Source organism: Symphalangus syndactylus, chromosome 4 (assembly GCF_028878055.3).
Source record: "Symphalangus syndactylus isolate Jambi chromosome 4, NHGRI_mSymSyn1-v2.1_pri, whole genome shotgun sequence".
Lineage (NCBI taxonomy): Eukaryota > Metazoa > Chordata > Mammalia > Primates > Hylobatidae > Symphalangus > Symphalangus syndactylus.
The window spans coordinates 149,394,341-149,420,939 of NC_072426.2; the positions used below are offsets into that span (position 1 = coordinate 149,394,341).

Consider the following 26,599-nt stretch of genomic DNA (forward strand, 5'->3'; position numbering starts at 1 on the left):
TATTGTATTTAAAGAATTTAAATTGAAAACAATTCTATTTTGACAGATATTAGGGTATAATGATGTAATGTTAAGACATTTGAAAATGCTTCTATATTTGGGTCCAGCTCAAAAAAACTAATTTTCTCATAGTCTTAATTTTTTTTATTAGCTTTGCCTAAATATCATGTTTTTTTATTGCAGTGATTCTCTTTCTGAAAGTTTAAAAATACTTTGCAAATTTATAATCTCATCTTCTCTTTCCTCAACTCTCACTGTGCAGGGCCCTGTGTTTTTCCTTGAAGACGGGAAATCTGCTATCTCCTTGAATGATGCTTTGATGTGGGCAAAAGTGAATCCTTTCTCACCTTTAGGGACTGGAATACGACTCAATCCATTCTGATAGAAGATTTTTGTCCATGCTTGATTTTTTTTTTAAAGAAAAACTTTCATGGGTTAGTATTACCTTAATCTTTGTTGCTTAAGTGCCAGAGGTTGGGAGAAGGATTGCAAGTTGGGAGAGGTGGGAAATAGCAGTGAATTTTATTCATTAACTTCAAAAAATAAAATATATATATAATTTAAAGGAAAAATAGGTGCCTCCTTTATAAACAGTAATAGCTATGTTTGGGAAGGAGGAAACATTTAAATTATAAAGGACTGAATAATCTAAAAAGCATATAAAAGTTTCACACAGCATAAAAGGTACCAAAATATCATATGGTTGAAATATGGAAACATATTAAATTGTGCAACACCTAGAATACTGCTAGACATACAGTAAGTACTTAAGTACTTAATGGATATTTGAATGATTGAATATCTTGAAATGTCGAAATGTAAGGTGTGTACAGTGATCTTCAACTTAACAAACACTTATGTTCTCCTTTATAAAATGCATAGTAAACCACTAATGTTAGCTGTTTAATAAAAGTTTTCAGTTAAAAGTTTAGTAAATATTAACAAATGGATACACATTCAAAATACTTAAAAAAAAAAAAAGAAAATATTACCAGTTTTTTATCTGAAGTTTAACTGTCCCATTGTAAAGGTGTAAGTTATATAGGCATGAAAAAAATTGGCGGGTAAAAATCACAAAAGGCAGTCGAATATATATGAAAACTTGCATTAGGTGATAAAGTGACTATTTTAAGAGATTCGGCATGCATGGATATTAGTTTTGATTAATGTGTATAATAATTTACACAGTATACTCTAGTCAATTTATGTTAACTTTATTTAAAACATAATTTATTTGGCCGGGCGCGGTGGCTCACACCTGTAATCCCAGCACTTTGGGAGGCCAAGGCGGGTGGATCACCTGAGGTCAGGAGTTCGTGACCAGCCTGGCCAGCATGGTAAAACCCCGTCTCCACTAAAAATACAAAAATTAGCCAGGCATGGTAGCGGGTGCCTGTAATCCCAGCTACTTGGGAGGCTGAGGCAGGAGAATCCCTTGAACCTGGGAGGCAGAGGTTCCAGTAAGCCAAGATCACGCCACTGCACTCCAGCCTGGGCAACAAGAGCAAAACTCTGTCTCAAAAAACAAACAAACAAAAACCACAACTGATTTGATGAAAATTAGTTTTAAGTAAATGTTTGTAAATAGACATTGGTTGAATTTTTGGATGTATTATGTTGATTTAACTTTTAAAATGTTTTTTAAAAGTGTAAAGCTATGAAAAGCCTGATAATGTGACTACAAATATTTCAGTTGGACTAGAATTCTGACTTTGAAACTTATTAAATTAATGCATACTGAAAGTACTTTGATACTCAAGTTGTTTCACAAGATTTATAATATAGATGTTTTTGTTTGACTAAAGAATAATCTCATATAACTAGAATACATGTGACTTTTATTATCTTTAAACTTGTTGCATTTAAAATATTTTTAAAACCTTCTTAACAAAACTTAAAACTGGAAAAAATATATACTATGTATCTATGTATCATATTTATCACATGACCACTTTTGATTCCTCAAAAAGACATTACAGGCTTAAATTCCATTTGATTAAAAAAAAAAAAATTACCTGTAATCCCAGCACTTTGGGAGGCCAAGGCAGGCAGATCTTGAGGTCGGTAGATGGAGACCATCCTGGCCAACATGGTGAAACCCCGTCTCTACTAAAAATACAAAAATTAGCTGGGTGTCATGGTGTTCACCTGTGGTCCCAGCTACTCAGGAAGCTAAGGCAGGAGAATCGCTTGAATCCAGGAGGCGGAGGTTGCAGTGAGCTGAGATCACAACACTGCACTCCAGCCCGGGCGACACAGCAAGACCACCATCTCCAAAAATTATATATATAAAAATAATTAATATTATAGAATATACACAACTCAGAGATGCAATGGATAATAAAAAGAGTACCTGAGATGTATTTTTTTAAACTCTTAGAGATATCTGTAACTCAAATTTTTCTTAGGTGAGGAGGATTATTAACTGGCATATATGTACTAAAAACCCCTCACTTAAAAATGGCAGTCTCAATCCTACTGTCATTCTTTTTGTTTTAAAATAAATAAATAAGCCTATCTTTTTTGTGCTTACATACTTAAAAGGATATCATTAAGTTTATAAACAATCATTACTTCTGTATTTTTAATGAATGCAGGAAAATGATATTTTTATGTATAAAATATGAAGAAAAAATTTTGCAAGTCTTTAAACACATAAATACAACAGAAGAGCCAACCAATTTCTGTCTGAAATCTAAATTGGATGGATTTGACCATCATTCTATTATCTTTGATTTCTACAATGTCTATATTTATTACCTATAACTATTAATTTTTCATAGAATTATGTCATTTGACTATGTCAATCTGTATATATTGTACCTTAATATGAAAAACAAATTTTTTAATTCATAAAAGTATTTTTATTAGATTTCATATGCATGAAACCCAAGCAAATTATATGAATTTATTTTACTATTTGAAAATGTCCATATTACCAATAATGTGGACAAATTACTTTGCAGGCTTAGATACGCCTCTATAAAGGAAGAGTCTCATTAGACAATGATTTTTAAAGCATTGGAAAAATATTTTGCCTGTAAAAGTTAGTAACTAGGTGGTTCACAAAATTACAACATCAAAATAGTTACATCTTGTGAAAGTACATGATTTTTATGTCAATCAAGACAAATGAAATATGTATGTGTATATATATACATGTATATATGAAATATATATGTGTGTGTGTATATATATATATATATTTCTATGAAATTGTCCAGATGTGTTGAGGAACATGATTGCATTAGAGCAATGACTGTATTTTGTTGTCCTTATAACATTTATATTATTTCGATTTTAAGTCAAAAGGTATTGAATATAATAAAAGCCTCACAAATTATTTGTAAAATTTAGTAGTTCATATTTAGTATATCAGTAATATAGAAGACATCTTTATAGTCAACTCTTAATGTTTATTGTACCAAATCTTTGAGATATTTGTACCTAAATGAAATATGTACTTTCATGCTAAAATTATATATCATGACTGTGCTATAATTTGGCATGTCATTATCTAGATTTATATGTATGTATGTATTTCAGGTCCTTTAAATTTTAATAAACATTACAGTTAAATCCTGATATGACATAGTTACCGGCTAAGATGAGTAGTTGTTTCTTTCCCCAAAACACCATTGAAAGACAAGTGTTTCTCCGTAAATGCTTGGATCAGAGTCACCAGAGGTGTGAAAGGGCTAAGCTGTCCCACTGAGTTGTCACCCTACTCAGTAACCTAGGAAAGTCACTTCATTGAATTGTTCCAGAGGCTGATTCTTCACTATAGAACACTGACTACAATATACCCCGAAATTAGTATAAAAATGGAGAAAGTGCTTACTCATTAATACAAATGCTATGTCATAGTAGCTTCTATTCCCATAAGCTACTCGGGAGGCTGAGGCAGGAGAATGGCGTGAACCTGGGAGGCGGAGCTTGCAGTGAGCTGAGATCATGCCACTGTACTTCAGCCTGGACAACAGAGCAAGACTCGGTCTCAAAAACCAAAAATGAAAACAAAACAAACAAAAAAAAGGTTTTATTCCTATAGCAGCTGCTATAGCTCCTAGAAAATTTTATCGCTTCCTTCTGTCAAAGATTCTTTTTGAAGTAAATTGTCTAAGATATGTCTGTAGTGTTAGCTTCTGTTGCACAATTCATCCTCAAGAAGCTCTTGAGGTTACCCACTTTGACCATCCTTGGTATCTACATTTACATAATCACTATGTAGTGAAGCCTACAGACTATTTCCTATATTCCAGTCTATAGGTTCCGCAGGATTCTTGGGAACTTACCATAGTCGGGCCATGAGTGATGAGCTCTTTCAGGAGATTGAACACAGCACCAAGAGGACAAAGAAACTTATTATTTGACTCTACCCAAAACTAATCCTATTCTCTGGATCTTTTTCATGGCTGAGCTTCAGAGACTTGTTTCTCAAACCTTTTCCAAAGGAACTATATAGGTTAAAAATTATTCTCATAATTTTGTACTTTAGATTGTCCCATGAGAATACAAGACAACAGATACATTACTTATAACTGATTAAGATATGCATTTGACCTAGATCTCTTACCTCAGATAAAACTGGATTTTGAACACATTCCCAGTAAGTTACCTGTATCACCTGGGCTTTCTTAGTCTTCTTAAATATTATCTATCTAAAAATGCAAAATTTAACAAGGAAGTCTCTGGAGGTAGAATTGCTAATAAAACAGTCTGAACTTTCAAAAATGCAGAAAATCTGGTAAGTTTAACTGGAAATTGACATTAGTAATATTCATCTTGGGAGTCAAATGAGACTATTAATGATCTAGTATCAAACATAAATAATACCAGTTGAAAATTTTGCACATATAAAATATAAAATTACTATGTATATATGAAAGAGTATTAGTTTTTCAGGACATCAGTCTGCTTTTGTTTCCCTTCAGTTAAAATATGGGGCATAGCAGCAACCAGTGGGAACTTTTAAATTGAACTAAATGTATTGCTAAACACCAGAATCAAATTCTAAGAAAAGGATGATTTTCTTTCCCCACAACTTATTTTCAATAGAAGGGACACCTATTTTTTTTTAATGGTTTAGGTTCAGGCTGTTCTTAGAGATGATCAAGCTGTTCTATGGGCCAAAGTATAATAATCATTCAGAATACAATTTAATTAATGAATGTGATGTGTAACTATATAATAGGCAAAGCAGTAACTTTTAATTTCTAATAAAGAAAACATATTAAAAAGTAGATTCACCATTCCTACAAAATTACGAGAAAGAACTCTTACTCATCATGGTGAATTATGTTCATCCCTTTAAAATTATTTTTGCTCATTCTGTATTAATTTATTTAATTTTGTATTTTCAACAATGCCTGGCATAGGAGTTTAATAAACAAATTGAATGGAAAAGAAATGTTCTTTAACAATTATGGAAAAGACACCACTCTATTTATTATTGAAATGCATCCAATACTAGGTGATTCTGTTTCTTTATTATGGCGAGAGATGGTGGCATCACTTCTTCAAAGCCATTTGACAGGTACTTTTCAAGGTTTCTTGTCCATGTTTCTGACAGGTTTCATAACAGAGTAATAAGAATGTTGTCCAGCTTGCTTCACGTGTATTTCTCTTTGTGAACTGCCACCATTACCTATATTTGCTGGGACATTTAAATAAACAAAATTAAAATCAATTCCTGGTTACTAAATATTCATACAAGCATCAACATGTCTAATGTATCAAATATATGCAGAATGATTGGCAACAGGTCGAGCACAGTTAATCCAAATGCCTGGTAAACAAGAATATTTAAATCATGCATTATAGTACTCCTGGATAAAAAAAGTCTGAATGTCAGCCCCTTCCAAAAGTCATCAGCCTAAAAATCTCCAGGGCTTATTTTGGTGCATCTGATACTGAATATGACCCAACTATTCTTAGATATTGCTTCAGAAAGCAGCTGAGGCAACAGTAGCACAATTTTATACTTAGATTTGATAAACGTCCATGATTCATAATACAGTTTATGGAACTCTGATTACACTGAGGCATTCCAGCTAGCCACCCAGACTCTGTAGGTCACTCAATTCTAATGGGAGGGGCCAGTGGCAACTAAGACATCTATATTCCACTGGCCCATAATTTTGCTAGATATTAAATTTTGGTAAACAAGTAGAGGAACTTGAGTGTTATAAAAAGGAAAAAGCAAAGGTAACAACCTAACTTACAATTAATTTTGGCCACCCTGTTTGATAATTAGAAGATTTTCAGATGAACAGCCTGTGATTTCAGTGCCATTATATGAAATCTTAGATGGTAAAATAAAGTTCCTACAGTCTAGTGTTTTTGCTTCTCCTCCTTCCATTAACTATCAAACTATGGTAGCAGACCTGAACTATTTACTCTACCCTCTTATCAGAAACTGAAATGAAGTCCTTTGAACAAATGTAGAAAAAAATTATTTAACACTTAATAGTTCTCATCCATATAATTACCAAAGCTGAATCCACATCATTCATTAATTTACTATGTGCCTAGATTAAGAGAATCCAAGTATATTACTGGAACAGGATTGAGACAAGTAAAAAAAATAAATGTATGTTCACCTTCCCATCCTGATCTACCTTGTCCAGTGAAGGCTTCCATAAAGCCATCTCTTTTTCCAAAGAGAGCAAGACTATTGAGGTGAAAGCGAATCATAAAAGAGCATCCAGAGAATCATAAAAAAGAGCAGTAGAGAATAAAATGGGAGGAGTTATTTATGGCCGCTTATACATTATTAAAATTGTAAAAGCAAAAATTCATTTTACTTGGAATCCTGATCTGAAGTAATGATAGCATGTAGTTTTTCTAAAAATTCATATGTGAACCTTGAAGATTTTCAAAAAAGATAACAAAAATGAGAAATACTCTTTAGCAATTCAAATATCAGTAGGCATCAGTTTTTGTCTCTGGCCTATTTGCATCTCTTTCTTACACAGGAAGGAAGCCGTGCTGTGACTCATTACTCCTCCTTTCTACCTTTTCACTGCAGGTCCCAAAGCAGGTGACCCTGCTCTTTCCCTTTCCCAGTCAGTTAATCATAAGGGAATGAGGCAAGCAAGTTAAACACAAAAACAAAACTTACCTGCAGTTTCCTTTCCATACCTCCTAATCCCCTCCTCCTATGCTCACCCTACCACTGTGGCTTCACCTCCCTCCCTGCTGGAACTTTCATCACAAATGTCACCAACAGAAGAAGGTTGAGGCAGGCTGAAGGAGAGGATATATTCCTAGAATCTAGGGGTGAAACTATGGATGCATTTTATTCATGGAAACATTGTTATCCACTTCCGTTGGATTCTATTATGCTTACTATGCCTCAGGTGGATGAAGAGTTAAAGGGATTTTGATGGGCTGGCCTTATGTTTGGACATAAAAAGTGTGCTATGAGGAACACTAGTTTTACAAGGCCATCAAACAAAGCAAAACCAAATAGTGATATGTGATCAAATAGAGTTTGGAAAACACTTCATTCTGCCTCTCTCCCCTTTAGTATTTACAATGCATATTAACATATTAAAGGTTCTGAGAAATCATAAGTTTTGTTTTTTTGTTTTTTTTTTTTAAAAAAGAACATTGGCACTGCTCTCAAAGACTCTATGTAAACAAAGAACTTTTATCCCCGGCGAAATCCCTCAACACGTCGGGAAACATAATCTGTAGCAGAAGTCCACACACATTTTCTGTAAAGGGCTGGAGAGTAAATATTTTAGGCTCTGTGGTAGGGTTGCCAGATAAAATATAGGACACCTAGTTAAATTTGAATTTCAGATAAATAATGAATAATTTTTAGTAAAAATGTGTCCTAAATATGTCCTCAAAGGTATTTGTTGCATTGCCCTGTGTTTTTATTTGCTAAATCTGGCAACTCAACTTTCTAGGCTAGACAGTCACCTTGGCAACAACTCAACCCAACTGTTGTAGGGTCAAAGCAGCCATAAGCAAGGCATAAAATGAGCAGGAGTGGCTATGTTCCCTGTTACTTATGAGCACGGGAACTTGAATTTCATAGCATTTCTATGTGTCAGGAATTACTATTTTTCTTTTGATTTTTTTTAACCATGAAATCCTAGCAGTTTGGGAGGCTGAGGAGGGCGGACTGCCTGAGCTCAGAAGTTCGAGACCAGCCTGGGCAACACAGTGAAACTCCAACTCTACTAAAATACAAAAAATTGGCCAGGCGTGGCAGTGTGCGTTGTAGTCCCAGCTACTCAGGAGGCTGAGTCAGGAGAATCACTTGAACCCAGGAGATGGAAGTTGCAGTGAGCCGAGATCGCACCACTGCACTCCAGCCTGGGTGACAGAGTGAGACTCCGTCTCCAAAAAAAAAAAAAAGTAAAAACTATTTTTAACTTGTGAACTATACAAAAACAGGCAACAGGCTGAATCTGGACCGTGGGCTACAGTTTGCTGTAGTATAAACGCTTTCTGAATTAACAGGGTTTAATCAAGCGACTTCTTGTAATACAACTGATTGAGAATTCTTAGTATGCAAGTATCTATATCTGTCTCAGGACTGACTGACTCATCTTCTGACTACTGAAGAACTGAGCTTTGAACTCTAATGAGCCTGACGTGTTTCAGACTCACCTATTTAAGCATAAATCAGAACTCAGTGGATCTGATTGTAGCAGGCTGGGGAGGGGGCAGCAACTTAGCAGACCATGTGTTCCCTTCACTTATCATAAAGAACTGCATACCAGTGTAATTGACAGTGCAGGACTGAATGTTGACCTACACCAACATTTTAACTATTTAACCATTTTTTAAAACTTTAATTGAAGAAAGTCAAGCAAAAAAAAATCAATTTTAAGAAGCAAAGAGTTAAAACTTACGTAAAACAGGGGCAACTCTTCCTCTTTTAACTTTTGAATTATATCTGCGCCCAGAGGCTTGGGCAGGAAGGTGATTGAGAGTAACTTCTCCCACTGTTGGTTTCACATCAAACCATTCTATAAAATATGAACACAAAAGTTATTTCTTAAAAAGCCATAATGGCCATTGTCAAAATAAGATGCCATAATTTAAAAATTAAGTAAATTATTTAAATTTCTGTTTATCATATTCCTTAGTGTGAGTACATAGGTTAATAATCCCTCCCCACATTGCTCACAATATATTTAATACACAAAATAGTTACTTTAAAGGTAATATATGTATGTTCCTGTCAGTCTTTGGTAAGTTTTTATTCAATTATAATGTATATACAAAAAGGTAAACAAACAGTAAGTGTAATTCACTCCAATGAATTTGTGAGTGAATACACCTAGGGTACCATCATCCAGATCAAGAAATGATGTATTACCAGTACCCCAAAGCCCCCTCATGTTTTTCCAAGACAGTATTCTAAAAGGAAAATGCTATCCTGACTTCTATCATCATAGGTTAGTTTTATGTATTTTTATATTTGATGAAATCATACAGTATCTTTCATTTTGCACATATTTTATACTATAAAAATCGTGAATTAAAATTATTTCCATGTTTCCCGTATTTCTTTTTAACTAATCCCGTAAACTGAAATACTTGGGCAATTTCCCTGTGCTTCTAAAGATCACTTCCTCCTCTGCAACTTATCCTTCACTAAGGCTTGAAGAAGTTGCTAAGTTAATTCCTACTCACCAGTCATGCTCTGTCAACACTAAACACAACTCTAGTCAGTAACACTGCCAGAACTATAGTTATCACAATTATTACTTTGGCCACTGCCAGAACTATAGTTATCACAATTATTACTTTGGCCACAAATGAGAAATGTTTAAAATCAGCAGTCTCAGGAATCAAGACTGGAGAAAGAGTACTATTCAAGAATTGGAAGGGTTGAGATGATCTGTAGCTAAAGAAACAATGTGTTCAAAAGACAACAGAGATACAGGTTAGTTTTCTACAAAGATAGACTTTTAAGCAGAAAAGTCAATGATGTCTGATTTGTGGTGTTAAAATATAACTGGACAGAACTAAAATGCTAGACAACAAAAGAACTGAAAGGAGTTGAAGGGGTGGCAGTGAGGGATCAGTGTCATAGTGTTCTAAGGTCCTTGCAGTTTCAGGAAGAGAGTAAAGATTAATTTTAGACTAAGATAAATATGCATGCTAAAATGTATAGATTAGCACTAAAAAGAGTAGAAATTTAAAATGTTCAAAATTAGTGGGAAAAAAAAATCTTTGGAAAAAAATTTAGTCCAAAAGAAGAAAATATAGGTAAGATGAAAAGAAGAAACAGAAAAAGAGAAAAAAAAAAAAACTCAAAATAGTATGTTAGATATGAATACATATAACAACGGGCAGTATTAATAAATTCATAACAATAAATCGCTGTAAATGAAATAGAAACAATACTTCATAGAAGAACAAATTTTAGGAATTTACAAAGTATCAACGCTAATTATACAGCAATAATAATTAAGACAAGATGCTGAAGTGACACACATGTAGACAAAGTTAAATAGAAGGCTCAGAAACAGACCCATACATACATGCAGACTGAAACACGAGCGGGCATTACAAATAAGTGGGAAAAGAATAGACTACTCAAAACATGGAGCTGAGGCAACTGGTTCTTCATATGGATTGCAGATGAAGTAACAGTGTAGCAGGACAAGCCGCAGACAAAACCCCTCAGACACCAAGTTAAAGAAGGAAGCGGTTTATTCGGCCGGGAGCTTCGGCAAGACTCCTGTCTCAAGAGCTGAGCTCCCCGAGCGAGCAATTCCTGTCCCTTTCAAGGGCTCACAACTCTAAGCGGGTGCGCATGAGAGGGTCGTGATTGATTGAGCAAGCAGGGGGTACGTGACTGGGGGCTGCATGCACCGGTAATTAGAACAGAACAGATCAGGACAGGGATCTTCACAGTGCTTTTCTATACAATGTCTATAATCTATAGATAACAACCAATTAGGTCAGGTGTCGATCTTTACCAGGCCCAGGGCATGGCACTGGGCTGTCTGCCTGTGGATTTCATTTCTGCCTTTTAGTTTTTACTTCTTCTTTCTTTGGAGGCAGAAAATGGGCATAAGATGATATGAGGGGTGGTCTCCTCCCTTAACAGCTTACACGTTTTCACTTTAATCAATTTAAACCTTAAAAGGTTTCACTTTAATCAATTTAAACATAGGAGGATATATTTATAATCTCATTATGGGAACAGTGTTAACTATGAAGATTGTATTCGATTTTCATTCCTGCCGTAACAAATTACCACAAATATCATGACTTAAAACAGCCATTTTTATCTCACGGTACAGAAGTCTGTGTCCTCTATTTAGAGTCTCACGAGGCTGAAAGCAAGGTATTGGCAGGGCTGCATTCCTTTCTGGAAGTTCTGGGGATGAATCTTCTCCCAGGCTCACTCAGCTCTTTGGCAGAATGCAGTTTCTTATGTCTGCAGGACTGAGGCCCCTGTTTGTTGCCTGGCTGTCAGCCCAAGGTAATTCTTTGCTCCCAGAAGCTGCACCACATACCTTCTCATGCTCTCCATGTTGTCCCTTGCAGCACTACCAGGTTGAGACCCTATCACACTCCAGATCTCTTACTTCTCCTTCTGCTATATGTATCTTGATTCCAGTTGAAGAAAGATCTCACTTCTAAGGGTTTGTGTGATTAGATCAGGTCTGCCTGAATAAGCCAGCATACACATCCTATCTTGGGGTCCATAACTTTACATCTGCAAAGTCTCTTTGCCATGTAAAGTATCATATTCACGGGTTTCAGGGATTAGGACATGGATAGCAGGGGGGCTCATTTCGCCTACTACAGAGTTTCGTAAAATCAACTAAACTTAAAAATACATATGAATGAAATAAAAAATAATATGTAAATAGTATGTATAGGTAAATGAAATAAAGAATAATATATAAATAATATGTATAGATTTTTTTTTTTTTTTTTTGAGACAGAGTCTTGCTCTGTCACCCAGGCTGGAGTGCAGTGGCACAATCTTGGCTCACTGCAACCTCTGTCTCCTGGGTTCAAGCCATTCTCCTGCTTCAGCCTCCCCAGTAGCTGGGATTACAGGCACACACCACCATGCCCAGATAATTTTTGTATTTTTAGTAGAGACGGGATTTCACCATGTTGGTCAGGCTGGTCTCAAACTTTTGACCTCGTGATCTGCCCGCCTTGGCCTCCCAAAGTGCTGGGATTACAGGCGTGAGCCACCGCACCCAGCCTAGATTTTTAAATTAAGAAAATTATAAACAGAGGCAGCAGGATGATAGTTACCCTTGGAAGGGAATGTGGAGAATGCAGTCCGAGGACACAAAGGGGAAGGTAAAGCCATTAGTAATGTTCTATTTCTTAACCTGTGTAGGGATATACAAATGTGTTTTCATCGTTAGTCATCTTCTTTAAATTGTACATACACATTATATACATGCATGTGTGATAAATATCACAGCAAAATTTTAATGTTTAAAAACATGCAAAATGTTTCAAGATAAAACTCTCCTAATTAATAACCTGAATCATTCCTTTACTCATGAATTCATGAGTAAAGCCAGAGATGAGAAAAATCAAGGAAGAGAAAACAAAATATAAGAAATGGAAGAATGGACAGAGTAAGGAAGGACAAAACCTAAAATATCCATCTCACAATTTTAGGAGATGTTAAAATTGGTGGTGCTTTCCTCTCTTGCTAGAAGCCAGAGAGAAAATGGTTTTCTTCAGAAAAAGTTCACAGGGGAGAGAAATGCTAATGACCTACATCTGCCTCTTTTCCTGAATGTTTGGGTGCCGCAGAAATGATGTGGTCTCTAGATGTCTGGAATCAGGTGAAATAAAATTTCAATACATGAGTGGTTTCCTGAGTAACTGCCAGAAAAAAAAAACAAAAAAATGTAGAGTGAAAGTTCAATTACTCTGCCACCTGCCAGTGACTCTGGCAAATGCAGATGGCAAATGCTTTGTTTGGGTACTTAGAGAATGATTTCAGTGATACCTCTGGAAACTTGCCACGATCGCCCCAATCTGCTCCAGCATCTACATCCGAACAAGCCTGCTATGGAAAGCATAACACTGTCCACACTGTAGACAGCATCCAGAGTGAATCATAGCCATCCAGGCTTTTCCCAAGGGATGAGTGTCCTGCTTAACTCTTAAACTCCTTAGTTACTTGATATATGAACTTATTTCTTGTGAAAGTTTACATGAATTTTTCATACACATATACATTTTTGTAAAAAGAAGTCTGTATACTGTGTTAACCTACGCCTTCAACAAAAAGATTGATTTATAAACCACTCCAATGCTAATAAATCATTTCACTGCTAGCATTAAAGAAGTAATTTCCCTTTACAGAAGATAGCAAAATGGGCCAGTGCCGACATTTCTTTCATCTGTGCTCAAGAATAGCCTGATAGAGCTTGGTAGAACTCAGCTGTTTCCAAGGAAAACTTACCTGGATTCAATTTTCTGCCTAATTTTCTTTGCAACATATGTAAAAGGATGACGAACTCTGCTTTAAGTTCATTGCTCAGCATGTTGGGATTGCTTAGTAATTCAGATAACCTAATGTTATCTTTAATAGACTTTGAAACTGTAGACCTGGAAACCAGGGGTAAATGCATCTGGTAACTATAGTCTGTGAAATTCACAAAGTCATCCTGGATACTTTTAGTTCTGGAAATAAAAAATAAAACACTGTTGATAAGCAACATTTTAGTAACGAGATTTATATTATCAAAATTTCACATCAAATTGTATTACTAGGAAATGACAAAGGACTTACTCTCGATGTGTTAATAAAGTGTAAACCTCTTCTATCAATATTTCAGGAACTCCAGCTTTACAATGAATTGTTCCATGGATTAGTTCTTTGGGTAATTTAAATTTTTTTCTTTCCAGGAACTTTAATAGTAGAAATAAAATGTTTTTATCATAAGAAATTCTATAAAAATCTCCAAGTACTATGAATTCACTTTAATCTCCCTTTTATTCACCTATCAAGTAATTTTTTGTGTTTAACGCGTTATTAAAAGATAATATTCAGCAGGAAAACCAATCAGTATATATCATGCTAATGGAAATAATTATGCTCAGTTTCATAGGTGACTCATGACATAAACAGTTGGAATTTAATAAACTTTGTCATACACAGGAACAAGCTGCCAACTCAGTATCACACAGTCACATACATACATGTAGAGATCCAGGAAATTAGGATGGCACACTTTAAAACAAACATCTTAACAGTTAAAAGTGTAAATGATTGCTAACGTACCTTCTCCAACTGTGCCCAGTTATCCAACTTGACTTTTAAAGAGGTCCCATTTTCAAAGGATGATAATTCAAGTTCCCAGGGGTAATATATACAGAATATTTCTGCAATTAGGAAGCCATTTGAAAAATCTCTGATCCATGGCAATTAGGAAATGAAATAAGGTGTAGTTAATTATGCAGTTTGTATTATTTTATAATTAACACTAGTCTAATATTCCATACGAAAAGCATGTTGTAAAATGAGTGTTGTTGGATCATTGCTCTAAGGAGAATCTACTGTGGAATTTTGCTAAGATTATCTACGTTTCAAAGGCTTTGGTGTTCTTTTGATGAACCCAAACTGTTAATTTGTATTGAATCTGCATTTCAACAAGATCCCCAGGTGATTCATATGCACTTTAAAATTTCAGAGGCATGGTTGTAAGGAATACTGAAGACAAATTAGTAAACTAGTCCCCCGCTTATCTGCAGTTTTGCTTTCTGCAGTTTCAGTTACCTTGGGTCAATCACAGTCGGAAAATATTAAATGGAAAATTCAAGAAATAATTTGGAACTTTTAAACTGTACTCTGTTCTGGGCAGTCTGATGAAATCTCCCTGCCTGCTCTGTGTTGCCTAGGATGTGAATCCTCCCTTTGTCCAGAGTCTCCACGTTGTAGACATCAGTCACCTTTTAGTTATCAGATCAACTGTGTACAGTGTGGTGTGCTTGTGTGCAAAGTACAAGAGCAGTGATGCTGGTGATTCAGATATGCCAGAGAGAAACCATAAAATTATTCCTTTAGGTGAAAAGATGAAAGTTCTTAATAGAAAGTTGTAAGAATGGTTAGAATGGTAGGAATGAATCTTATATCCCTGAAATATGAAGAAAAGAAATTGATAGTTTCGCCATCACACCTCAAGCTGAAAAACTTTCAGCCAGTGTGTGATAAGTGCTTAGTTAAGATTTTTAAAAAGGCATTAAATTTGTGGATGGAAGACATAAACAGAAATGTGTTCTGACAGAGGGTTCTGTAGTATCCACAGTTCCAGGCATCCACTGGGGATCTTGGAATGCCTCTCTGATAAGGAGAGACTACTTTAAACCATAGTTCTGCAAAAGATTCATTGCCTTTTTATAGAATTTAGTTTGCATTCCCAGAGCAAATATTAGCTGCCAGTTACATACAAGTGCCTACAATTAAGCAGCAAGTTTAAAAACTTGTTGATAACTCTCAAACTAGATGCCATCTCCGACAGAGGGTAAACTGATCCTTACCAGCATTTTTTTTTTTTTTGAGACAGAGTCTTACCCTGCCACCCAGGCTGGATGCAGCGGCATAATCTCGGCTCACTGCAACCTCCGCCTCCCGGGTTCAAGCATTCTCCTGCCTGCAGCCTCCCCAGTAGCTGGGATTACAGGCACCCGCCACCACACCCGGCTAATTTTTGTATTTTTAGTAGAGATCGGGTTTCACCATGTTGGTCAGGCTGTTACTGAACTCCTGTCCACAGGTGATCCGCCTGCCTCGGCTCCCAAAGTGCTGGGATTACAGGCATGAGCAATTGTGCCTGGCCGTCCTTACCAGTATTAATGCCCAATGTCACTAAAGAAAAAGCTTTGACTATTTTAATATTTTTGTAGTCACCAAAGCATTCTATATTGTCTACAATTTAATGATTGATTAATTGAATAAACAAGATGTTTCGTGATATTTTGTTAAAGCCTTGTTCCCTAATAGTATTTTCGTGTGTCTGCGAGGGTGGGGGGGTCTTGATTTGAAACATAAGCCAGGCCAGGGTAGGCAATCTGAGGCCTGGCAGGCGGCGGAAAGCAGGCGGGGCGCCCACCGAGGGGGCCTAGGACTGGCTTACTCAAGCACCTGTTGATGTTCCTGGGGAAGAAGCTGAGATCCAGACCCTGAAGCCATCGCAGAACGGAACGAGACAGGTGGGAGCTCTTCGGCGCATGCGGATAGACCAGACACTTCTTAGGCCTCCCTCGGATGGGAGCTGCTAGCTGTGGTGAAAGTGACGGTGACTTGGCTAGGGCTGCCGCAGTCTGTGTCAAATACTCTCTTTCCCGGCCGGCGGCAGCCATGGCGCTTTCTGGGTTGCTACGGCAACAGCACCAGGAGGGGCTGGGCCTTAGAGCTGGCGGGGCGGCCTCGTGAGGCGGGGCGGAGTCTTATGGGGCGAGACCTCAGCGCCTGCGCAAGCGCTGCAGCAGCCGCCCGGGCTTCCGCTTTACTCCGATTTTGGAGAGCGGAGCCGTGTGTTGAGGGATGCAAAGCTGTGGTCCAAGTGGTGTGGCTGCGGTCTGGGGAGAGCTTTCAATCTCAGATTTAGTTGGCCTCACTGTTAACCTATTTAGAGCTCTTTTTTTTCTTATGTCGTTGTTCATAAGTTTTGTATTTTAAGTATTGTTCGTTTCTGCCCAGCCAAAGGCCTATTTTCAGTCCTCTAGTTTGAGGAGTGGTGTGAGAAGACTCCAGAAGCCAAGGACAGTTTTTGTTTGGGAACTGGAAGAGATGGGGAAAAAAATCTTTGAAATGGAAATGAATGTCCACAACATTTGACATAACTGTTGCCTTCATTATTGCATTCTGTATTTGTAAACATTAATATTTGAAAACAATGTGTAGGTTAGATTTTCACACTTAATTAAAACGTCCTAGTAGGCATAATTCCTTCATTAATTCAACAAATATGTATTGAGTCCATATTATGTGCCACACACTCATCTACTCACTTGGGATCTGTCTGAACACAGTGAAAACAACTGCAAGGTTGGCACAGGCAATTATAAATAAGGTTAATTATTAAAATCCATTAAAAATTTTTACAGCCACAATTTTTTTTTTTTTTTTTTTTTTGCTTGGCAGGGCACAGTGGGTCATGCCTGTAATCCCAGCACTTTGGGTGGTGGAGGCGGGAGGATCGTTTGAGTTCAGGAGTTCAAGACCAGCCTGGGTAACACAAGGTGGAGAGACTTTCGTTAACAAACAAACAAAAAATAGCTAGGTGTGGTGGTGCACACCTGTAGTCTCAAGTACTCCAGATGCTGAGGTGGGAGGATCGCTTGAGCTCAGGGACTTGAGGCTGCAGAGAGCCAGGTGACAAAGTGAGGCCCTGTGGATACATACACATGGTAAAATATGGGATAGACCTTGATAATGATACTATGTAATATTTTTAATGTTTATTCATATACATGCTTATTAATAAAGTAAACCAATGTGTTCTGTATATGGTTAAAAAAGAAAACCAAAACTGAAGCTATGTAAGTGTTTTCTGTTAGGCTAAAACAGTTTTAATGAATGATTCATTCATTCTGTAAACCTTTTTTGAGGAACGATCCTGGGGTATGTGCTAGATCTTTGCTATCCAATATGGTAGCCACTAGCCACATGTGGCTATTTAAACTTAAATTTAAATAAATTCAGTTCCACTGGCTACATTTCACCTGCTCAATAGCCATATGTGGCTAGTGGCTGCCATGTTGGGTAGCACAGACACAGCACTGTTCCATCACTACAGGAATTTCGATTGGACAGTTCTGTGCAGCAGATCATTTATAAGAGATTCAGAGATAGAAATATCAGTGAAAAGATTACATACACTGAAAAGCTCTGCCATGGTAAAAATGTGTTAGCACCTAGAAAGGAAGCAAATACTTTGGCCTGGGAGAGTGTAAGAAGTCCTCTCAAAAGAGATGACCATTAATTTGGATCTTAGAAGGTGGTATTTTCAGCTGATTAAGATGAAAGCTTTGAATAGCCATTTCTGCTGTGAAAGGAAATTAAATCTTGGGACCCGCCCCCCATCCCCAAAATCACTAAGCTGAAAGGAAAAGTCAAAGTGGGAACTGCTTAGGGCAAACCTGCCTCCTATTCTATTCAAAGTCACCCCTCTGCTCACTGAGCTAAATGCATATCTGATTGCCTACTCTGGAAAGGCTCATCAGAAACTCCACAGAATGCAACCATTTGTCTCTCATCTACCTATGACCTGGAAGCCCCCTCTGCTTGAGTTGTCCTGCCTTTGCTTCTCATTGTCCCACCTTTTCCAGATCAAATCAATATTCATCTTCCACATGTCAATTGACGTCTCATGTCTCCCTAAAATGTATAAAACCAAACTGCTCTGACCACCTTGGGCACATGTCAGGACCTCCTGAGGCTGTGTCACGGGTGCTCATCCTCAACCTTGGCAAAATAAACTTTCTAAATTAGCTGAGACCTGTCTCAGAGTTTCTGGGTTCACACTACCTTTTATTAGCTATATGACTTTGGGCAAGTTATTTAACATTTGTATTTGTAAAATATGGAAATAAATAGGATACACCACAGAGCTGTAGAGATTAAGTAAGTGAAATCTATGAAGAGCCTAAAGCAATGTGCAGCACGTAGTGTGCAGTAAGCATGGATGGTTGCTTCAAAGGTGATCTTGGAAATTTATTTGGATGATGAAGGGGCAGTCTCACACAGAGTGACTAACGGGAGCAATTGCATAGAAATATGAGGGGTTTTTTAAATGAGTTTTAGGAAAGAACAGAACCCATTAGGGTTAGAGAAGGTGTTTAGGCATTATCAACCAAAGAGACATTATCAACCAAAGGTTTAGATGATAATGCCTAGAGGAATAGGTTAGGTCTATAGGTTGGCGTTTACTTGTTTTTGTTTTTGAGCCCAGGCTGGAGTGGGGTGGCGTGCTCAGGGCTCACTGCAGCCTTGACCTCCTGGACTCAAGTGAACCTCCCGCCTCAGCCTCTCATCTCAGCCTCCCAAGTAGCTGGGACTACAGGTGCGAACCACAATGATTGGTCAGTTTTTAAATTTTTTATAGAGATGGGGTCTTGAACTTGTGGGCTTAAGGAATGAATCCTCCAGCCTTGGCCTTCCAAAGTGCAGCAATTACAGGCATGAGCCACCACGCCCAGCTAGATTGGGGCTTAACTGTAAACAGTTTTGCTAAGGAGTTAGAAATCTTCCTGTAATCAATGTGCCAATTGTTAAGCAAATACATCCCTGTTAGAAACCCTCCTTTCCGTGTTCTCAGTTCTGTGATGCTGGAGTCGGAACGCTGCGGCAATTTCTCGTTTGCTGGGTGGATGGTAAATTCTGCCAATAGGGGGAGTGAGAGAGAGGCCAGGAGGTGGGGAGCAGGGATTTGCTATTTCTCTGCTTGCTGTTCAAGCCCCTGTGTCACCACAGCAACAAAGCTTCACCTGGCTGTGGCAGTTGGTTCCAGTCTCCAGTATGGTTGGTTGGTTTGTTTGTTTAGCACTCCTGGAGCAAGTTTCATCATACTCTCTCCAAGGTTTTAGCAACCACCAAGAAGTGGCCCTCCTTGGAAGTCTGAGACCCAATTTTACTCTCGGATTGCTCACGTGAGCTCCTGAAGTATTAGCACCAGCTGTGTACGCCCCCTCCTCAGAAGTCTAAGTCTTGAGGCTCTTAAGCCTCCAACTCTTACGTTCTTGTAACTTCAACTTCTTCCCTGGGGGTGGTAATCGCTTCCTGAAGTGTCTATCTCTGTGTTAATTTGATGGTCCCATTTTAGTTTTTCGGTTCTTCAACACCACCGGTTCCTTATATAGTTGATGCAGGTTTGAACAACAGGATTTGGAACTGCACGGGTCCACTAATATGTGGATTTTCTTCCACCTCTGCCAACCCCAAGACAGCAGGACCAATCCCTCCTCTTCCTCCTTCTCCTTAGCCTACTCAGTGTGAAGACAAGGATGAAGACTTTTCTGATGATCCACTTCCACTTAATGAATAGTTAATATATTTTCACTTCTTTATGATTTTCTTAATAACCTTTTCTCTAGCTTACTTTATTGTAAGAATACAGTATATAATACATATCACACAAAATGTGTGTTAATTGATGTTTATGTTATTGGTGAGACTTCCAGTCAACAGTAGGCTATTAATAGTTATGTCTTTGGGGAGTCTACAGCTGGGTTTTCCACCTTGCAGGACGTCGGTCCCCCTAATCTTAACGTTGTTCAAGAATCAGCTGTTAAAATTCTTGCTGATGGAATTAGTTCTGTTTTCCTGATTGGATGCTGAATGACATATTGCTTGGTACCTGGAGTGAGGTTTTTCTCTACCACTAGCTCACCTGCATCTCTCTAAAGTATCTAAGGAACTTGCTTCTTCCTGTTCATGAGGTCGACTCAGCAGGATATCATCAATATAGTGGACTAGTGTGATGTTCTATGACATGTTGACACTCAAAAATCTCTGCCAATCTTGTGGCAGAGAGCAAGAAAATTGATCTGAACCTAAGGCAAGAGCTTGACTGTGTACTGTAGATCCTAATAGAGAAAAGCAAACTGCTTTTGGTGGTTTTTGCAGGCTGTTATGGAGAGGAAAAAGTACCTTCCAGATTAACAGCAGAATAACATTTGCTGGGGACTGTAGAAATTCATTCCAGTAAAGACACTTCAGGCCAGGTGAGGTGGCTCGTGCCTATAATTTAGCACTTTGGGAGGCTGAGGTGGGAGGATCATTTGAGGTCAGGAGTTCGAGACCAGCCTGGCCAACATGGTGAAACCCCATCTCTACTAAAAATACAAAAATTATCCAGATGTGGTGGCATGCACCTGTGATCCCACCTACTCGGGTGGCTGAGGCAGGAGAATTACTTAAACCTGGAAGGTGGAGGTTGCAGTGAGCCGAGATCATGCCACTGCACTCCAGTCTAGGTGACAGAGCAAGACTCCATCTAAAAATAAAAATAAAAAAATAAAAAATATAAAAGAGACACTTCCAATGGAAAAGCAGCCATAATTGGAGTTACCTCCTGATTAAGTCTACAGTAATCCACACTCATTCATTAAGATTCCTCTAACCTACATAAGCCAAACAGACTTTACAGCTCACAGCATAGGAAGCAGCATGAGCTCTGTTCATGCCAGTACCTCTTGCCCCCAGGTGTCTTGGGATGACGTGAAGAGGCTCAGGTGGAAGCCTCACCCACCATGGGTTTACATCACAGCTGAAGAATCCCAACCTTAGGAAAGCCCAATCTTTTACAATAGGCTGCAAGGAAAACTGCCAAATCTTTGCCCTGGAGGGAAACATTGTTCTTACGATACTGGTCAGTAAACAAACCTGCAGTCTCCTCTGAAGGAAGATACTATATTTTTTAACACTGTTCACTACATGAACATCGTTAAAAAGATATTCTGGAACAAAAGCTGCCAGGGCATCTGCTTGCAAGATGCACAGAAATGCAAACAACTCAAAATGGATGGGTATACCAAAAAGCATTACCAAATCCATTTCCATTTCCTGATCTCTACTCCCCGTTTTGGTTGCAGCATTGAACTGCTTCTGTCTTCATCTGTATTTAAGCTTAACTTCTTGAGGAATCTCATCATAGAGCAAAATAGTATTTCGTAATTGTCATCAGACTGTGGTTTTTCGGAAGTGGCTATACTGAGAGGCTCTGGCCCAGATTCTAAGGCACTCCTGATGGAGGAAATAATTTTAACACTCATACCACCTCTGAATAGTTTTACTAAGTTGAAAGGCATAGCAATAAGAATGCAGTACACTAAACATATTCATTGAAAATATGGTCGATATTTAGGCAATCAGAACTATAAACTTAAATTAGACTACATCTACTACTTAAACTACTATTTAAATATTTTATATTCAATATTGGTATCAAATTCTTAAAAAGTGACTACAAGGCCAAGTGCGATGGCTCACACCTTTAATCCCATCATGTTGGGAGGCCGAGGCAGGAGGACCACTTGAACCCATGAGTTTGAGGCTAACATAGGCAACATAATGAGACCTCCGTCTCTACAAAAAATTGAAAAAAAATTAACGAGTCATGGTGGTGCACACCTGTAGTCTCAGCTGCTTGGGAGACTAAGGAGGGAGGATTGCTAGAGCTTGGGAAGTTGAGACTGCAGTGAGCCATAATTGTGCCACTATATTCCAGCTGGGGCAACAGAGCGAGACCCTGTCTCAAAAAAAAAATGACTACAAGATTCAATCATTTACTTAAATGTCTTGATGTCTCCGATGTTAAACTTCATTTTTATTTTTGTTTTTTAGAGACAGGGTCTCATTCTGTCACCCAGGCTGGAGTACAGTGGCACAGTCATATCATAGTTCATTGTAGCCTTGAACTCCTGAGTTCAAACAATCCTCCTGCCTCTGCCTCCTGAGTAGCTGGGACTAGGTGCATACCACCATGCCTGGTAAATTTTAAACATTTTCTGTAAAGACAGGGTCTCACTGTGTTGCCCAGGATGGTCTTATACTCCTAGCCTCAAGCCATCCTCCTGCCTTGGCCTCCGAAAGCACTGGGATTAAAGGTGTGAGCCATGGCACCCAGCCCTTAAACTTTGATTTGACTGATTTTGAAGCTAAGTAATGTAGAGTCTTGGTTGTTTATCTCCACTTAATGTAATTTACTCTATCAGATTCAAGCCAGGTGCATATAAGAAGCATTTTCCTCAATAATGTATTAAAAATGTATTTGGCAACTTCGTGTCTTTATCTGTATAGATGAAACTGTTGATAATGTTCACTAATATAATTGTAACTTCAGCTAAAGGTCAAGTCGGTTACAATTGATAATAACTATAGTGAGCTATAATGTCACTTTACAAATGAAAACTGATAGGAACAGATATCTTTCTCTCTCCACAAATACACAGAGATAAAATTAAACCTTTCTGATTATACTATGAGTTTGTATAGGGATGAATCTAAGAGCTACAAAGCGACGAAGTGATGGGCAATACGTGAAGCCACTGGATCTTGTATAATGACCATAGAAAATTAAAACATAGGCTGGGCAGGGTGGCTCATGCCTGAAATCCCAGCACTTTGGGAAGCCAAGGCGAGCAGATCACCTGAGGTCAGGAGTTCGAGACCAGCCTAGCCAACATAGTGAAACCTCATCTCTACTAAAAATACAAAAATTAGCTGGGCGTGGTCCAGGCACCTGTAATCTCAGCTACTCAAGAGGCTGAGGCAGGAGAATTGCTTGAACTAGGGAGGCGGAGGTTACAGTGAGCCGAGATCGCGCCATTGCACTCCAGCCTGGGTGACAAGAGTGAGACTCAGTCTCAAAAAAATAAACAAACCCAAAAAAGTTAAAACATAAAAAAATACATTAGTCAAGGCAAGTAATCGTGAGTACAACACACAAACTCAGAAATCTCAGTGGCTTAGCACAACATGGGTTTATTTCTTCCTGACATTGCCCGTCTACTCTGGGGCAGTGAGGAGGGGAGTTTTCCACCTGCAGGAATCCAGGCTGGTGCAGACAGCACTGCCCAGAACACGTGGCCTCTGCAGTTACTGTTTTGAAGGGAGATGGAGGATACACACTGGCTCTTAAGTCTCCAAGGCTGCAGGGGACACAGGTCACTTCCACTCTTGTCCGTCATGAAGTGTCATCCTACCTGTGTGAGAGTCCTAGGAAAGCAGAGGGCACGCGGGATATTTAGAGAATGTGGGTGCCAGTCATCTCAGCTGTGATTAGAAACCTCTTTTTAAAAGGGGCCTCATCCTTTTGGATGTGCAGCATGTGAGGAGATAAGAAAACTTCCTTCAGCTTTTCCTTGAAAATTCAACCATACACTCAACTTGGGGGATTCTAGGTAGGAAATATTTTATCTTCAGTAACTGCATTTCTTTATACTTTTGCTCTTTTCTTGCCTGGTTTTTTAACTCAGAATTTTGATCGCATGTAACTAGAAGAATAAAGATGTTACATTAGAAACACTTATTGCTAATGGGAAGGCTGTACTCCTACCTTCAGTCAATATAGCCGCCAATCACGGATGCTGAATATCCCACACAGAAACGTAGGGGGTCCCTTTCACTTCCTTACAAGACCAGGAAATGCAGGAACTGAGGAGTGAAAAGAAGAAATAGATGGAAAAATATTCATAACACCGCAGTAGAAAGTATCTGTTTCTTATTGGTTATCCACTGTTGAAGCATTAGAAAACATAGTGGCATCAATCATTCAGCAACAAATTTTGTTTCTCACAATGATGTGAGATAGCATTTGCGCTGGGCTCAGGCAGTTCTGCTGGTTGTACTTGAGGTCACTCATGGGGCTTCACTTCTCTGGGACTCAACCTGGGCTGCGCCGTCTAAGAGGGTCTCAGTCATATCCTTAGCAGATGGTGCTGGCTGTTGGTGGCCTTCTCACTCCACGTGGTTTCTCATCCCTTTTCACATGGTGGTCTCAGGCTTCCACGAGGATGAAATCAGAAGCTGCAAGGTCTCTTGAGGGCTAGCCTCGAAATTAACCCAACATCACTGCTACTCCATGTCTTAGTCACAGAAAGTTACAAGACCCATCCAAATGCAAGACATGGGGAACGTGCCCGCTCCTCTTGTTGGGAGGAGAAGGCAAGTGACATTGCAAAAGACTGCACAGGAGGAATTATTGTCAATATTTTGCAAGTGATCTACTCCTGTTCCTCTATTGCCTTCAAGCCTTAATGGAATATGATTTGGTTTGATGCAGGTAATTTTCCCACAAAGGATTCGAGAGAGTAGAGGGAGAAGTTACATTCGCAAGGAGAAAAGTTAGCTTTTTTCTTGCTGCTTTTTGCCTTCCAAGTGTGACCTTTTCCCTCTAGCTGTGTTAAGTCCCAGGATAGGGTAAAGAAAGGAATTACCTAAGTCATTTCCATCTGATTTAACCAAAGAGCACAACTTCCCTCCAGATGGATGTTACGTACCAGCGTATGAGCTGGTGCATGCACAACAGAATAAGACTAGCTATGTAATTTATAAGGCAAAGTGCAAAATAAAAATGTGGGCTTATTGACCAAAAATTAAGAATTTCAAGGTGATAGCGGATCCATAAAAGCAAGCATGGGGCTCCTCTAAGTGTGGGGCCTTGCAGCTGAGTCCAGCTCAGTGTTAATAAAGAGGCGTGGAAAAAAAGCATGTTGATCATGTAATTTGTCCTACACAACTCAAGAAGAAAGTTTGTGAGATTTTTAAAATTAATCCTTTTTTTTTTTTTTTTTTTTTTCAGACTGAAAAGGGTAAAATTACTGTCTTTCATTTCCCTAGACAGGGACCATTTGGCTGACAATTAAATTGAGTTCTTCCTTACAAGGAGTAATGTTTTACCTTAGCCAATGTGTCATTATGTACATAATGAATATGGTTCTACAGAATAATTTGAAACATAATGATGAGAAGTGCTGACTTCACTTTGAGAGATTATAAGGTAGTTAGGAAAATAGAGGAAAATTATAAGGTAGTTAGGAAAATAGAGATTACAAGGTAGTTAGGAAAATATTTTATTGCCACACTGGCAGGGAGGTCACAAGCCCCACCAGCTTCTGAATGTTTAAGTCCAACGCAGGCTTGCGGGCCTGGTCTCTGAGGTGTGCAAGCTGTGCAGCCTGGGAGGCTCATTGCCTAGAGGGGGTCCATGCTTGGAACCAGTTATATGGTTGGTCCCATTCTGCAGTGATACTGTAAATCCACACTTCCTTTAATTCCTTTAATTTGCACACAGCAAATATGTCTTCAGTTTGCATATCAAAGAAATTACGTCTGTTCTAATGAAGTCACTGAAGGATTACTCTACGTTGGTGGCTCTCAGTGGGGCAAATTTGCCCCCAGGGAACATTTGACAATGTCTAGGGACACCTTCCTTGTCACAACTGGAGGGAGAGGGGACAGGGTGGGGTGCTGACAGCTTGGGGGAGGGAGCAGATTGCTGATATCTGGTGGGATTTGGTTTGACGCAGGTAATTTTCCCACAAAAGATTCAAGAGAGTAGAGGGAGAAGTCATATTCGCAAGAAGAAAAGTTAGGATTTTCTTCTTTTGTCAGGTATTTGTAAGTTTGTATCTCTTATCTTTTTATTTTGATTACTTGTTTTTTGTTTTTGTTTTTTTTGAGGTGGAGTCTCGCTCTATCGGCAGGCTGGAGTGCAGTGGTGCGATCTCGGCTCACTGCAACCTCCGCCTCCCGCATGTCCGCTGCTGGACATCCGACAGTGCACAGGACAGTCTCACACAATGAGAAGTATCTGGTTCCAAATGTCCACAATGTGGAGGTTGAGATATTCTGTTTTAGATTAACTCAAACTTGCAAAGTGTACTGCTGAGTGGGAGATGGGGACTCCGCTGTGAGCAGACGGTGTGGATTCCTGTGAAGTCTCCAAGGAAAACACGATGAAGGGAAGAGGGCGGCCCTCACATACCTGAGGACGGAAGGTGCAGGATGGGCAGGCAATGTTAGAACTGAGCTCCACAGACACTTACCCTGCCTCGGGAGGTGGAGAAAGGAGAACAAACAGCATGTGCATTTACGGACAGTGTGAACTATGATAAGCAAAGG

At 38.7% G+C, this 26,599-nt stretch overlaps 2 protein-coding genes across 12 annotated transcripts in view; one reads left to right on the forward strand and one right to left on the reverse strand.

Moving 5' to 3' along the window:
* The window catches only part of WDR17 (WD repeat domain 17), a 115,154-nt gene extending 111,571 nt beyond the window's left edge, over positions 1-3,583 (forward strand). For all 9 annotated transcript variants that reach the window (XM_055276444.2, XM_055276445.2, XM_055276446.2 and 6 more), the window contains one exon: positions 263-3,583. In XM_055276444.2, the coding sequence (XP_055132419.1) occupies positions 263-382 (120 nt within the window). In that variant the 3' untranslated portion in view covers positions 383-3,583. The remainder of the gene's footprint in view (positions 1-262) is intronic.
* A 1,840-nt stretch (positions 3,584-5,423) lies between these two features.
* On the reverse strand, positions 5,424-16,397 carry SPATA4 (spermatogenesis associated 4). Of its 3 annotated transcripts, none has more exons than XM_055276462.2 (6): positions 16,107-16,397; positions 14,255-14,355; positions 13,763-13,881; positions 13,433-13,653; positions 8,874-8,990; positions 5,424-5,656 (listed from the first exon to the last, which is right to left on the reverse strand). In XM_055276462.2, exons 1-6 carry the CDS (start codon positions 16,330-16,332, stop codon positions 5,544-5,546), a joined length of 897 nt encoding a protein of 298 aa, XP_055132437.1. In that variant the 5' UTR covers positions 16,333-16,397; the 3' UTR covers positions 5,424-5,543. The 3 variants fall into 3 exon arrangements, with proteins under 3 accessions (XP_055132437.1, XP_055132436.1, XP_063494523.1); XM_055276461.2 differs by having other exon boundaries at positions 14,255-14,384; positions 16,115-16,396; XM_063638453.1 differs by having other exon boundaries at positions 14,255-14,384; positions 16,107-16,310.
* Between the last annotated feature and the right edge of the window lie 10,202 nt (positions 16,398-26,599).

Coding starts and splice junctions, on each gene's coding strand:
- SPATA4 (XM_055276461.2), bottom strand. CDS start 16,332: ATGGCTGCCGCCGGCCGGGAAAGAGAGTATTTGACACAGACTGCGGCA. Junction 13,882..14,254: donor ACTGGGCACAGTTGGAGAAG/GTACGTTAGCAA, acceptor CTACTATTAAAG/TTCCTGGAAAGAAAAAAATT. Junction 13,654..13,762: donor ACTTTATTAACACATCGAGA/GTAAGTCCTTTG, acceptor TTTTATTTCCAG/AACTAAAAGTATCCAGGATG.